The sequence below is a fragment of the Zeus faber genome (assembly GCF_960531495.2).
Source record: "Zeus faber genome assembly, chromosome: 5".
NCBI lineage: Eukaryota > Metazoa > Chordata > Actinopteri > Zeiformes > Zeidae > Zeus > Zeus faber.
The window spans coordinates 21,710,693-21,726,949 of record NC_137192.1 but is presented as its reverse complement, the minus strand read 5'-3'; the positions used below and the strand labels follow the sequence as shown (position 1 = coordinate 21,726,949).

Here is a 16,257-nt window from a genome sequence, read left to right as displayed (position 1 = left end):
TCACACAGACACCATTTGCCAAAATGTCTGTGCCATGAATCACATGCCCCAATCACAGATTCGACAATAAAACGTGTGAAACTCATAAACCCCGGTGTCCCATTGTGTCATGGCGCACAAGTGGGGAATTTTTATCAGAACATATCGCCCGTGAGGCATCAATTGGCCATGAGCGCGCATAGGCCTGACCCATTGAACGCTGCACCTTCACGTCCACAGAGCGGGCAGGCTCGAGGTTTATACATATGGGAGCCGTGGGTACACAGCTTCAACAGGCGGGCACACGAGCACGTGCATGACCGATCATGTGCGAAACTGCTGCGTTCACGGAACAACCGGGCCCGAAGGACGGATCTCACGGACCCACGGGCCCGCGGAATAAGCGCACACTCATCCACTCTGGAGCGCATCAAGCCGGCACCGGCAGGCGGTCACGGAGGCCTACGTCATCCAGTTCACCCGCCCCCGCCCGCTTTCAGGGGAAAAATCAAGTCGATGGTAACGGACGGTCAAGCAGAAGTTCTCGCGAAAGAAATAGATTCTCTGCTGGAAAAGGGAGCAACACAGAGCGTCTTGGGAGAGCGGGAAGCGCTAGGACACCTCAGCAGATACTTTGTGGTCCCAAAAAAGGATGGGAATTTTCTCCCGATTCTGAATCTGCGGATGTTAGACTGATCCGCTTATCCCTAGCCAGGGCTCAGGCCATCAAGTCATGCACGTCGCAGCTCAGACCTGGACGGTCAGTGACATCACTTTTGTGTCAGAAACTGCACCGCAGACATCAAGAGAATTTCTCTGAAAAAGGCCTTGCTGCTGGCGCTTGCCTCTGCGAAACGGATCGGCGAGCTGCAGGCACTGTCAGTCAACCCATCCTGCATACAGTTCATCCTAATGCTTCTTTCAGGCCATTTCAGGTCATTACCACTCTGTTTCGGAGTCAGGTTAGTTAGCAGCCTTCACTTCACCATCTTTTGAGTCAGGGGATCAGGAGAGGCTTAACACTTTGTGCCCGGTTTGGGCGCTGCGATTTTATATGGACCGCAGAAAGGGATTTAGGCGCGGGGACCAGTTGTTTGTGCGCTTCGGCACCCAAGCAAGGGGTAGGCCCCTGTCCAAGCAGTTGTTGGCTCATTGGCTGGTGGAAGCCATAGTCTTATAGGAGTCCTATAGGAGACTGTCATTAGATGCCCTTCAGGGCCTGTATGCACACTCCACCAGGGGAGTGTCCTCCTCTTGGACCCTTTTTAGGGGGGCGTCGGTGGAGGATATATGTCGGGCAGCATCTTGGAGCTCCGCACACGCATTTGTTAATTTTCACATTTTGGACATTACTAGGTCTGCGCTGCCACATGCCATGTTTGGCGCACAAACCTGAGTATGCAGTTGTTACAGAAAGTATCCCACAAGCTTTTCCTCACACGTCCACTCATGTGTCTGGGACAGACACACCAGTGGAGGGTAGGTTATTACATGAACCACCCCCGGGTGATCATCATACTATTGCATGATAGTATACGGTCCCATGAGTGATAGATCGCAGTCCCTGCGATAGGGAACCTCTAGGTTGCGTAGGCATCCAGAGTTCCGTGAGGAGGGACTATATCTATTACAGCGCTACAGTACTGTGCCCTTCCAAGGCGCTTAGCCATGAAAAGAGGAGGAAGCGGATGTCGAGTCGCAATATTTACCCACGGGGGCGGGACAGAAGTGCGGCGTCGTCACTTCCTCTGCCTTTTCAGAAGAAGAATCTTTAATTATCACGCAACACACCACACTACAACACATGCACACACACACACACATGTACATGCTTTTGGATGGTGGCCGGTGAAATGAGGCCTCTGCATTTAACCCATCCTGGCTTGTCCTTCCTCCAGGGGCACAGCCAGGAGCAGTGGGCAGCATTCGTCGACGCGCCCGGGGACCTGGTGACGAGTGTCCATCGCCGGTCAGACGATGATGGGTGCATGTTTTTGGTGGGGGTCCTTACTGACGTTAGGTGGAGGAAACCCCATGTGAGCACAGGGAGAACATGCAATGGGATGAATGCAGAGAGTTTTGATTGGATTACGTGATCTGACGATAAGTCTCATGACTAATAGATCTGGTCCCTCCTCAGGGAACCGTGGTTGGCTTCGCAACCTAGACGTTTTTATAACAACAGAAATGTTGACTCTAGTCCGACTCATTTTGACAACAAAGAAATATATGGCTAAATAAAATGGGATAAAATGCTTATTTTGAAATGAAGGTGCCATGTCTTGATTCAAAACCCCAATAGTCCAAAAAATGTATTGGACATGGAGGACACCCTTACCTCTACCCTAAACTTAACCATCTCTTCACTTGTACCTAAACGTCACCATCTTGCTTATACCTAGACTTAACCATCTCTAACCCAACATTTTTTTTGGACTATTGGGGTTCCGGAATAATGGGCCGTCGGAACAATGGGAATTCCCTGAAGTTATACCTCCTATTTCAAATGTAATACTATTTAATGACTTCTACTGTAAGTCACAATTGCCTGTGGTTGATTCCATGATGAGGCCATTTAGCCCTTGTAACTCGTAAAAATTAAACTTTATTTTTAATAATTTTTTCAACATTGAATCCAAGAAAACCTCCGTTTAACCGTTCAAAAAATATCGATAAGCCACCAACTACGTGCACACACGATGTAGGTCGCCGCTGACTGGCTGCTGACTAGCTGCTGACTGACTGCTGACTGACTGCTGACTGACTGCTGACTGACTGCTGACTGACTGCTGACTGGCCGCCGACGCGCCAACTGCAAATTTCCACGGTCGTATCTTGTAGCAGTCGGTCGCAAGTCGATACAAATTTTTGCGACTATCGCTACTCGTTTCTTGGATTAGTCGTAAGTAGATGCAGTCGTAAGTCGAGGTACCACAATATCAGTGAAAATACAGGGGGGAGAAAAGTATGAGAACCATGGGAGTGGACCTATTCAGGTAACAGGGACGAGTGAATATACATCATGTATATTCATGTGCGACACAACCCAAAATGTTTGTCTTTGTCAAATGGGGGTCCTCGTGCCCCTTGGGGTACTTTTGGGTACTACAGAGGGTATTCCGATTTATTTTCTTTTTTTTAAGTGTTTAAAATATTGCTTATATATAATGTCAAAAAGAAAACACATACCACCCACATACTGTACAATATGTACTTCATGTTAATTTCCTTTCTTTTTCTCCCAATGGCAATAAAGGGGCATCTAAGACGGGTTAAAATACTGAATAGGACACTTGAATTGAGTGTGAAAACTGTTTTATCTTTACCTTACGTGCACATTTGCAAATGTTATATCAGTGTGACACAGACCACACCGCAACCCTGAGATCACCCAACTTCCCTACGAGCCTTGCACGCCGTTGTGTTGTGTTGTGATGCTAATGTGATGCTAACGTGATGCTAACGTGACGCTAATGTGACTATCATGTAACGTGCGACTGAAATACTTAAAAGCAACGGTTCCAGCGTTGCCTGTTTTGTTGTAACTTACTTTGCGGTCCAACGGCAATAGTTCGTTGAAGTGGAAATCAAAATTGTGTTTCTGTTGGGCAATGTATTGGTTCACAAAAAATAAATAAAAATGAAAATTAAAAAAAAAAAAAAACATAGGGAGGGTATGCGTCCGTCTCCAGCTGCTTCCCTCCGCCACGGTCGGTTTCTAAATGTGTGTGTGTGTGTGTGTGTGTGTGTGTGTAGAGTCTATCCATGTTTTTCATGAGGTGACTCTTTATTTCTGGTGACTTTCCTAAAAAAGCTGCTTTATAAATGTGCTTCACTGACGGAAAACAACAACAACGCCATCAACGAAATATGGACGCCTGCCTCGATAAATAAAATGAATCGCTGCCCCCTGGTGGCCCACAAGGTACACGACACCCAAAACACAAAAACAGGAGAAAAAGAAAAAAAAACACATGTTCGTGTATTTATTATTATTATTTTTTGTTTGTTTGTTATTTTGTTTCGTTTTTATTTGTCGACGTGCAACAATACATCAAATCTTGTACTTTCCATGGCTGGAAAGGAAACTCCAGAATGTCCCCCCCCCCCGGCGATCAATCAAGTGTAATTTCCTTGTCTTATCTGATCTTTAAGTTCAAGTTCAAGTTCAAGAGATTATTTGTCACATACATATACATACGGTCAAACATAAATGCAGTGAAATGTCATGACACCCGGTGATTACGCACAATAAGCTCTATAAGCTCTAAAAATACTGAAAAATACCAAATGTACGTAATCGACACAAGGTGCTCGCGCAGGCAGCCGCAAGGGGAGGCGCCACAATCGCGATTCTGGGTTCTATAATTATTTAATTCCCAGGTCATCGTTTGCAAAATATAATTACTGAAAACGATATATTCAAATTGTAATTGCTTACAAAAATGTAGTCTTGGAAGACTTATTTATAGATGTATTTTGTATTTGGGTTCAATTCAGCATTATGATTTCAGCTCATGGGCCATAATTATGTTTAGGATGGGGCCCTATAGGAAAAAGAGGATATTCCAGGGATAAACTCCGACCACCACATTGTCATAATTAAGAAAATTATTTTTCTGCTCACCCAAAATGTTCCTAAAGGCTAATTAATACTGAACATTTTATCTAACCAGCTCAACAGTGCAGATGGGCTAAAGATAATCAAAGATGGTGCCTGTCAAAAGTTGATAATTGATTGCTGTACAAATGATGATGCAGCTGTGTACCGTTTTGAAGCTGAGGGACGTAAATCAGAAGCAACACTCAATATTCAAGGTATGACTAATTATAAGCAATACAACTTAATGTCATTTAGTTTTAGCATTTATTTTTGGGGATTTTAAACTCTGAGTTAAGCCATTAATGACATAACTAACAGCAACATCTTGCTTTGGTGGACACAGAGCTTAAGTGACTGCTTATTTCAATAAAATGAAATTATGTGTGACCATGTGTGTATTACTGTACAATCATGTGTGTAATTATCCGTCATGGCCATATCTGTATAAGTGAAAGGTGTATATAGTCTATATAGTTTTTAGTTTTTATTTCTATTTTACTTTATTTTGTAATGTATCACTCAATCACCCTTTTTCCTCTACTTCTGACTCTGAGTTCCTGTAACATGTGAATTTCCCTGGTGTGGCATTAGTAAACATCTTACAATAACTGTTGTTGTTTTTTTACTGGTTAATTGTTTCTGTTTTCTGACTCTTTTTGTTTGTTTTGTTTGTTTGTTTTTGCTACAGTATTTTATTTTATGTTTTTATTTTTTATTTTTTTACACGTAGTTGTCCTGGCCTGAATTTCCCCACGAGATGGAAAATGCCAGCGGCGTGAAACTGCTCGCGTTGACCCGATGACATCAGGTGTCGGCGAACGTCTACGCGACGCTCGCACAGCCAGGATCCAATAAAGAACAGGGCTGGCGTTAGTTCATAAACTCGCCAATGGGTGTGGCGCTGCTGGCCTTCCTAATAACAAGCCATCACTCAGGCGTGACTGTGTCCCTCTCTCACGTAGACGTGTGTGTGTGTGTGTGTGTGTGTGTGTGTGTGTGTGTGTGTGTGTGTGTGTGTGTGTGTGTGTGTGTGTGTGTGTGTTACTACACCCGTGTAATTTTATGGAAATTAGTTGCGATTGATGACTGTCGATTTTAAAACGATGACTTGACCAGCTCCACCTGGGAACTGTGTTTTAAAAATCCCAACCAGAACGTGCGCTTTGCGGAGGTTATTATTTGGCCCTTTCATTTTCACGTGGAGCTTTTCATTCAGATGTCCACAACAGGGGTTCCTTCAAGATTCAAGATTCAGGAGGTTTATTCGTCACGTGCACATACATACTTCCGTACATGTATGCAGTGAAACGTCAATGCAACGCACCTGGTGATTACGCACAACATGTTCTAGACCGAACATCATAGCTACCAAAACAATTCTACTTGAGTAGCTTACCGATTCCTAAAACGAAATGCAGTAGGTAAGTCGATAATATAGAATCAATTAAAATAAAGAGCTCAAAGGTAATGCAGAGTGGGGATGCAAAACATAAATAACGGGAATAGACTTATGTGTATGGGATAGGCTATTATATATATACAGATATGTGCAGTAAAGTGGCATGTGAATAAAGTGAGATGGTGTGTGTGGAGATATACAGTACAGTATAGTAATACAGTAACACAGAACAGAACAGCAATACAGCACAGTATGCAGTAACCCAGAACAGTGATGCAGTATGCAGTACAGTATGCAGTAACCCAGAACAGTGATGCAGTATGCAGTATAGTATGCAGAAACCCAGAACAGTGACTCAATATGTAGTACAGTATGCTACAAACAGTACAGTAAGGTAGTGGAGCCTATGTGTGTGATTCAGTGAGGAACCCTAGTGAGGTTAGCATTGGCATTGGCCTATACCTATCAGGCATAGGCATGAATATAGGGGCTTGAATATAGTTTTTATATATAAATGGCTGAGAGAAACATGCGTGTGCAGAGAAGGGTTGGGGGAAAAAAAAGGGAAACGGAGCCGTCCCGTTGTCCCATTTCTCCGCGTTGCTGTTTTCGCAGAGTGGCCGTAGCCCTGAGAGGACCGCTTTGAACAATACCGCTGTCAAATCCTCATGTCCACATGTCCCTTCCAGCCCGCCCACTCTGCCCGAGCCCGCGGCTTCCCCCTCCTCGCTCACACTTGCGCTGGTTCCCCTCTCATCCTGCCATGCGACCTCCCTGCATCAGATGAGGATCGCCACCATCGACCCCCGGCCAGATCTCAATCCTCTCCGCTTCTGCGTCCGCGGCTCCATGGCTCCCTCCGCCCGGTCGAACCTTTTAGGAGGAAGGGGGCTGTCCGTCGACATGGTTCAGGCGCTTTAAAAAAAAAAAAAAAGGACTTTGGACCGCTCCCTCACGTCCATGCGGCGTCCGGCAGCCGCTGGCAGCGATGTCATCTCTACTTTCCCGTAACAAGGATCCGATTCGCACCAGAAAGTCTCTCTTTGATTCCCCTTCAAACTCGCCCGCTGCCAACGTCAAGGACCACAGGGTGAGAGCTGCTCAACTTTCATCTTGTTCGTGTGTGTGTCCGCGCGTGCGTGTGCGTGTGTGTGTGTGTGTGTGTGTGTGTGTGTGCACGCACGCATGTGTGTGTGTGTGTGTGTGTGTGTGTGTGTGTGTGTGTGTGCGTGCCTATATGCGTGTGTGTGTGTGTGTGTGTGTGTGTGTGTGTGTGTGTGTTTGTGTGTAGTTACAGGAAATACCATAGCTTACATAAATAAACAATGACTTTGAATTTATTCCATTGGCCCCCCTCCCCACCCAAAAAAAAAAAAACCTGTGCTCATAGCCGCGGTTCTTACAGAGCTATCTCACGCTCTGGGACACGCCACCCGCGATAACAAATGAAGGGATAAAAACACCAATTAAAATGTTGACACTGAGTTGTTTTCCCATTTAGAAAGCCAGCCTTTCAAATGAGCTCCGTTTGTTTTGCCACGTATGGCAACGCAGCGGTGTTAAACGCGTCAAAAGCCCTTGATAAATCGGGGAAAATGTACCGCTCCGGAGGCTTTGAGATAAAGCTTATCTATCAAAACGTGTCACTTACGGTTCGCGCCTTTCCGCGGGCGGACGTCGCTACGCGAGCGCCGCGGGAAACAAAGCGGGAGAGAGAAGGAAAAGGCGCAAACGAGCCGTCGTCCTTATCTGTTTGCTTAAGGCGAGACTGAACCCGTTTGAGAGAGTGCGAGAGGGTGAGAGAGGGAGGGAGGGAGAGAGGGAGAGAGAGGGAGGGAGAGGGAGAGAGAGGGAGAGAGGGGAAACAGTCAGGAAGCAAGAGACGTTGAGGAGGGATTTAGTGCGCAGGAATGGTTTGTGGGAACTCACACGGTATTTATGGATGTTTATCCCTCCGCCGAGGCCCGAGGGTGAAGCTTGCATTTTCCACTTTGGAAGAGCGACGTAATCGGCGACGGGAAGTTGCTTTTGGGATCTGGAAACGATGAGGGGCCGCTCGGCGACGGAGAACCTCAAGCCGAGTCACAGTCACTTAATCCCGTTTTTGCCCCTGCAACTGTGTACGTGTTTGATTGCTCTGCAGGCTTTGCAGAGCTCACATACATTACTACTGACCAGGATGAGAAAGAAATTAGTTACAACTACTTAATAAAGTATGGTTGCAGCTGAAAATGTACTCAAGTACTGTAACGAGAGTTACTTTCCAAACCAATGCTTTGCAGAGTCTGTAAGCTTTACTACTGATAAGGGTGGAAAGTAATTAGTTACAACTACTCAATAAAGTATGGTGGCAGGTGAGAATGTACTCAAGTGCTGTAATGAGAGTTACTTTCCAAACCAATACTTTGTAGAGTCCATACGCTTTACTACTGACCAGGATGAGAAAGAAATTAGTTACAACTACTTAATAAAGTATGGTTGCAGCTGAAAATGTACTCAAGTACTGTAACGAGAGTTACTTTCCAAACCAATGCTTTGCAGAGTCTGTAAGCTTTACTACTGATAAGGGTGGAAAGTAATTAGTTACAACTACTCAATAAAGTATGGTGGCAGGTGAAAATGTACTCAAGTGCTGTAATGAGAGTTACTTTCCAAACCAATACTTTGTAGAGTCCATACGCTTTACTACTGATCAGGGTGGAAAGTAATTAGTTACAACTACTCAATAAAGTATGGTGGCAGGTGAAAATGTACTCAAGTGCTGTAATGAGAGTTACTTTCCAAACCAATACTTTGTAGAGTCCATACGCTTTACTACTGATCAGGGTGGAAAGTAATTAGTTACAACTACTCAATAAAGTATGGTGGCAGGTGAAAATGTACTCAAGTGCTGTAATGAGAGTTACTTTCCAAACCAATACTTTGTAGAGTCCATACGCTTTACTACTGATCAGGGTGGAAAGTAATTAGTTACAACTACTCAATAAAGTATGGTGGCAGGTGAAAATGTACTCAAGTGCTGTAATGAGAGTTACTTTCCAAACCAATACTTTGTAGAGTCCATACGCTTTACTACTGATCAGGGTGGAAAGTGATTAGTTACAACTACTTAAGAAAGTATGGTGGCAGGTGAAAATGTACTCAAGTACTGTAATGAGAGGTATTTTCCAAACCAATACTTTTCCACGGCACCTGTTCAAAGCCGGCGTAGATCCAGGACCAAGCCCCCCGGGAACCGCTGAGCCCTCCGGCCCACATTTTCACCTGTAACCATTCTTTATAAAGTACAACTAAAATTCAGCACTTTTACTACAGTTCTTTTCTTTGCTATTTTTGCTATTTTGATAACAGTTAGAAAGTAAATATTACCATGGATTCCTATTGACTCGAGAAAAAACAACCGAAGAAATCGCGCAAGCGGGAGTTTGGTTCTCTGTCCAGACAAAATAAAAATGAATTCACTGTGTTTTTGAACTTTATCTACAAATAGGTTATAAAATATGTCAACTCAGAACGTTTGCTTCCTTAAATGCATATGCTGAAATGTTTACTCAATAAGTAATAACTTGAGATGACCGTTACCAAAATGCATTTTATCCAGTCTTGAAAGAGGTTGAATCCTAACGAGAGGCATTCAGAGTGCGTGGACTTTCTGCTCGTCTTCTACAATCCCCCTCTTTGCCATCTCCATTTATGTCGTTTCTGTGTGAACTTTGTTTGTCTGACGCACTGGCCACGCTGGCGAGTGCCTCATTTGGTATTACTTTATGTGATTGTTTCTGGGAAAGCCTCCAGCAGGTCTCTGGCTCTCGGAGTATTAAATGAAATCATCGTCCCTCTGCAAACCTGCCTGGCTGTTTAAATACTGATTTATCGGCTGTTACTGATACCGTATTATCCCGGCGAGAACTACGATTGTATGAAGGAAATAGTATAGAAATAGTACACAGAATAATTGTGTAGTAAGAAAACATTTAATCTGTTTCCCACGTGTTATTTTATTGATGTAGCCTGTACAGGATCTGTGTTTTATTACAGTTCTTAGATTCACGTCTGGTGTTGTCTTACCGATGTTATTACTGTCTGTTCTATTGCCAATGTCCAACAAAATGTATATTTTATTTTACTGACTTATTTATTCTGCTGATTCTAAGATACGCGGTAGATGTCATTAGGTATAACCAAAATATTAAAATCCAAAGAAAATTGAAAATACTACAACTCTACTTTGTATTAAATAACATGACGCCATACTGCATATTATAAGAAGGGGGCGTATTTGGCACCGTGGGCCCCGGGCTCTATTAGCCTGACAAAGTGGTCATGCATCTCCAGTCACATGGAACGCCAGAGGAAGCAGGCCGCTCGCCAGCTGGTAACAAAGGGTGACGGAGACTGGCCCAGATAGTGTGGTCAGAGGGAATGTACAGTCCTGTCTATAGTGGATGGATCTATTATTCACTGGCACCTACAGCCCCGGCACCAAATATTACAAGAACATTTCAGTGTCAGTCAAGCAATGATACACTCATCTGGGTTTTGTGGATTTAAGTTAATGAGAAGGTTGAATATTAGTATTATTTTTCCTATTAATTGATATATGAGTGTGTGTGTGTGTATATATAATATGTATATAAAATATGTATATAAAATATGTCTATATATATATGTGTGTGTGTGTGTGTGTATGTATAATATGTATATATACATGTATACTGTATGTATGTATTTATGTATGTATGTATGTATATACAGTATTGCCCAATTATACAATCGCCCGCTGTATAATATGATTTGTGACTTAATGCAGAAGTCTGTGTAATGTTTGTGTTGACACTTTATGTTGGATTCAGAGCCTGTTCACATTGAAAACATTACATATTCCACAGGAAAATCTCCCAATGTACATACTCCATCTTGCATGAAGTCGTTTCTAATGAGTTCCATGCTGTAAACAGACAGCCCTTAAATCAATAGATGGACAAGCCACATTATACTGTATGTTTTGTTATATTTGTATGTTTAAAATGGAAATTTGCACTTAACATGATCTGAATCTGAATGATTGTTTCCATGACAAACCTATAGGACCAGATACAATGATCACAACTGTTTTTCCTCTTTGTATTAAATAAATACTGAACGTCGTTTGTTTTTTTCCCATTTCATACTCAAAAAATAAATGTTTCATTTTGTGTCACTGTAAAATCTGTGCTGTGCTTTTATTTTGGATTTGGTAGTCCTGTGATTGCTTTAGGGTTAGTCGTTACTGTGCACATAATACATGCATTTTAACTTTTCATATTTATTTTCTATTTCAGCATGAAAGGGTGTCCAGGTAAGTTTTGTTTATTTTAATTGAATTTCCAATTCTCTCAGTGGAGACGTGACAAATCAAAATGCAGCACATTCATATGGCGCAATGCAGAAGCAAAAGCAAATATATATTTTTTAAGTATTAAGAAAAGAAGAAGGTTATGGTAAATAATCTATGGTATGAGGGATGTAAACATGTCTTGATGGGCTGCACGGTGTCCCCTCCAGACTGGACTCTTCAGGCGCTCCGGAGGCGTCCAAAGACAGAGCTCTGAACCAGGCGGAGTCCTCCCCTCAGAGGGAGAACAGGCTGTCCGCTCGCAAAAAGACGGAGGAGGAGATGGGATGTAGGGGCTACAAAAAGGTAGAGAACTCAGTTTGGACGTTTCACTGATTAATAACCTCCAACCATCTGATCCCTCAAGGTGCACCCCCCAACACAAAGCCTTTTCCCTGTCCGATGATGGTCATTAATCTTTTTATTTTATTATTTATGGCGCCCGAAGCAATAAATCTTCTGTGTTTTGGCATTTTGCAGATGTATGAAGAAGCACTCAACACCAATGAACGGCTGAAGACCAGACTGGCGGCAAGGAAACAAGAACTGACCGTGCTGCAGGTCCAGCTGGAGAAATTAACTCAAGTACAACACACAACTACTAAATACATCACAGACGTAGATATAGTAACAATCTAGCTTAAACTCCCTTTTGGAGGTTGCACACTGGCATAAACACTCTATATGGGTGTTTACGGTCACAACCGCTATGGGGTGCATGAACAATTTTTTCAAGTTTATTTTAGATGTATTTAATTCCTAATTGAACGAAACAATAAAAGGACCCCCCACTTAGGGCCTAATAAGTGCGTGGGCCGCCCCTGTGTACAGTACACTGAGGATAAGAATGAATGACCAGGGTGTTACTTTCAACGGCTGGTTCTGTTCTTATAACAGAAGTTGAATAAATACAAAAAGATATATATCCCTCTGCTATAATTTAACAAAAAAAAAAAGCTCATGTAAAGAAACAATACAAACGTTCTAAAAAAAAAAAACGTTTTTTTTCTTTCCATTTATCAAAGTCGATATGATTACCAATAAAATACGGATCAATGTGACCGGAGTCGACGATTCGGCGAGTTTGGCTCCAACAACTCCAAAAGTAAAGCCATTTAAAATAAATAAATAAATAAATAAATGTCGTTGGGTGCCACGCTCCACTTGCAACTTCCGTTTTTGTTCTTTTGTGATTGCGGAGCAGAATTGGCTGCGGTTTGCTCAATTTATTTTAGCTGGCGCTGTGGCAAGCGTCTTCTTGTACCTTTTCTGCCCCGCCCCCAGTTAAAGCACCACGTCCCCATTTTGCCTCATCGGACCTGCTGCCATCACCCTGCCACATGAAACAATGTGCGTTTGTCACAAAGTGGTGTGAAGCCAAATGATTAACATTTTTACTGTGATGTCTCAAAACGTATAAATATTCAATTATCGATTGTGACCAATCAGAAAAAAACAACAACTCCGCTGTAGTGGTTTCTTCTGATAAACGTTTTTTTCCCCCTCCGCAGCTCAATAGGCGACCAGCAGACTGTAGGTTCAGCGTACTGGAGACGGAAAAAAAGGTTCAAACTTTTTTTTATAAATGTTGTATTCCTTATTGCTTATCTTAGAATGAATTGAGTGCTATAGCACAGGACGGTGCATCTTCATGAAAAGGTGGTTCAAGTTCTTTGTTTTCTTTTTGACATTTTTTTTTCTTTCTTTGAAAGGAAAGACGCCGGCTAGAAAAGAGAATATCTGATATGGAAGAGGAACTAAAGGTAATTCATTATGTTAATTCACAATCTTAATTATCTATGTTGTGGCAATCATGTCTCACTATATGAGGTGAATACTGTGGTCATGGATTCTCATTCATTTATTTGAAAGTCTCAAAGGAAACCAGCAGCGGGTGTCACTAAAGGGCTGATAAGCAAACAAATGTCAAAAGCTTACACATACTGTTCTTGTTCAGACGTAGATGTAGCTCCGGTTGACATCATTCGTCACCATTATGGTCCGTTGAGTGTGGAACGTGCGAGTGCTTCGGCATTCAACAGAATTCGCCCGCAGTCGTAATTTCACAAATGTTTGCAGTGTTCTGCCCGAAAGGAGGCAAACAACAACCTCTTGTTATCTCTGAATAAAAGGTTTGAATAAAACCTGGTACGGCTGTCTGAAAATAGATTCTACATCTATCGGGGAGGAATACTGCGTACAATAGACTGGTATGTGTGTGTGTGTGTGTGTGTGTGTGTGTGTGTGTGTGTGTGTGTGTGTGTGTGTGTGTGTGTGTGTGTGTGTGTGTGTGTGTGTGTGTGTGTGTGTGCATTTTGTGGTCTTAGGCCAAGTGTATTTCTTTATATTAAATTCCATATGTGTACATGTATATGATACAAATATACAATGTACAAATATATTTTGTATATATTTGTGTAAATTTATCATTTTTTTACTTTATTTATATTGTTATTATTATTATTACTATATATTTTTTCTCCGATTTCTTTTCTTGTATTGTTAATCGTCTGTAGACACGCACCAATCATCGCCACGACAAAGTCCTAGTACAGTGCATGTGAATGCACCTGGCAGAATACAGTCATTCTGATTCTCATATTGATTCATATTTTTTCAGAAAAACAGACGAAATTGAAAGCAAAAAAAAAAAACATGGTTGCCACACGAAAGTTTAGTAAGAAGCCATTCTCTTGTTTTGAGAGGACACAGGAGAATTAAGTGATATACCCACCACAGAGTGTCTATCTGGAAATCATGAATTTCTGTTGAATGTCGAACCCCTCCCCCAGGCCAAGAAGGACCTGTCGGTGGAGAACCAGAGACTCAAGGATGAGAACGGCGCCCTGATCCGGGTCATCAGCAAACTGTCCAAGTGAGCCTGCAAGGAAGAATGAAATGAATTCAGGAAGAATGAAAGTACGCCGCGTACCCACTGGCACGCCTTCATGCTGCATTTGAAAGCAACAGAAATAAAAAGGACGTCTATTTGTTTTTATCACCACTGACGGTTGTGGCTGCAAGCCTCACGCTTCACGCACACTCACAAGTTAAAATGATAGGAACGCTGTTTGGCCAGTATCTGTGGTGACCATGTGCTACTGCAAGACTTAATATTATTATAATTATTGCCGGAGAGAGGCTTTTTTTTAAGAGAGGCACATGTTGTTATGACTAGTAGTGTTTTTCGGGACATTTAAAAACCTGCTTTGCCCTTTTAGAATTGTTTATGTGCACTACAGAGCTGGGTATTGTTAATATTTTACCAATTACAATTACACTTTTGATTCCCTGATGTATAATGTATAAAACGTCAGGTGTCTATACTCTAACATGCACTCTCTCGATGAATACTTTATTGTGAATATTTTTATTTAATCAGAATTGTTGCTGAATCTCTCAAAACCAGAAGGCAAATGACATCTTACCCCTTGTTTTATGTTGAAAAACACTTGCGCTGATTAAGTTCAGGGTAAAATTGTTCCGCACATTTTAAATAGGCTTGAAACAGCTGGAGAACGACCAAACAACTTTAATATGGCTTTTGGAACATTCAGAATGAAGGCAAACATAAATATTTAATTTCAATTTAATTTCAACTGTGTTTTTAAACAACGTTATATGAAAAATATTTCATATTTCACAACTCATTACATTTTGACAACTGCTCAATTAATGTAATAAAAGCATATTCAATTTCCCTAAGTAGGCCTATATACTGTAGTATACAGTGTTTGTCTGTCTATATACTGTATATTTTTTTTTGCAAAGGTAAGTAAGTTTTGTAAAGGTATTTTTTTACCCTTTCGGATAAGTAGTGATTCACAGAAGACGGGAAAGCTAAAAAAAAAAAAAAAAGCAACAAACAAACAAATAAATAAATAAATAAATAAATAAATAAAAATCTATCACCGAGCAGTTTGAGGAGCATCCAGCAGCCAAAGCGGATCAGAGGAATGGTTAGTGCCGCCGCTCATTGATTCGGGTGAATTGGACAATTTGGAAGTCGGCCGATCCCCAGCCCTGGTCTTGGTGGTTTAGGCCTTCTGGTGCACGTGGAGCCTCATTGAATTGCATGCCACAGAATTCAGCTGATGTTTTTCAATTAAAAGCCTAATTCCTACACTGCTGAAAAAGCCTATTTCGTCAATAAACAGTATTTAACACGTGACCTCATTAGCCCTGGACGTGTTGTGGGTGTTGTCTCTCGGGTGTCTGCTGGTTGATGTCTCCTATTTGAGCTGTTTAGGGTCTCAGGTAGATTCCGATTTCCAGTTTTGTATCCTCTCAAGCAGGACAGCAAAAGTGTTGATTTTTTTGGATTATTTTCTATAGACTTTGACAAATTACTTTTCTAATCTTTTAATACGATTTAGTGTGACGTGATCCCCATCAGACCGAGTGGAACTGATGCAAATTTCCCCATTTTACCTAACGAGGAACAGCTAAAAAGAAATTGCAAAATGATGACAACAAAAACTGAACTGCATGGTTGTGCATTTTTTTTGCTTTTAGAATTTATTCATCCCTATAATATGTTCTTGCTTCAAGGCCAATTGCTTAGACGTGACAAAACACATAAGACGGAGCTACTTAAAAGGAGTTTATTCCCCATAATAACTTGGTATCATACAGATATGTCCGGGTGACATCCAATGCACTGGAGTTTCTACACAGAGTGATACACGACTACAAGTATTTATATCCCGCCACCCCCCTTTTTTTCTTTTGGGCTGGAAGACATGTTTTTCTTATTCTTCTGCGTAAAGAAACAAATCATGCAGGTCACAGAAAAGGCACAACTAATCGACACACATCTCTACAACAAGACAAAAACAACAGTCAAGTCAAGAAGTAGGGGGACCTCCCGCTTGTCCATGTGGGTGGTGCTTTTCGGGGTTT

General features: G+C 42.0%; 1 protein-coding gene across 1 annotated transcript; it reads left to right on the top strand.

Moving 5' to 3' along the window:
• Positions 1–6,401: 6,401 nt before the first annotated feature.
• On the top strand, positions 6,402–15,526 carry LOC307230809 (protein phosphatase 1 regulatory subunit 12B-like). The gene is made up of 7 exons (XM_080001253.1): positions 6,402–7,071; positions 11,303–11,319; positions 11,526–11,661; positions 11,836–11,940; positions 12,867–12,920; positions 13,068–13,118; positions 14,148–15,526. The coding sequence occupies exons 1-7, from the start codon at positions 6,970–6,972 to the stop codon at positions 14,232–14,234; spliced, it is 552 nt and encodes a 183-aa protein (XP_079857379.1). The 5' UTR covers positions 6,402–6,969; the 3' UTR covers positions 14,235–15,526.
• Positions 15,527–16,257: the final 731 nt, after the last annotated feature.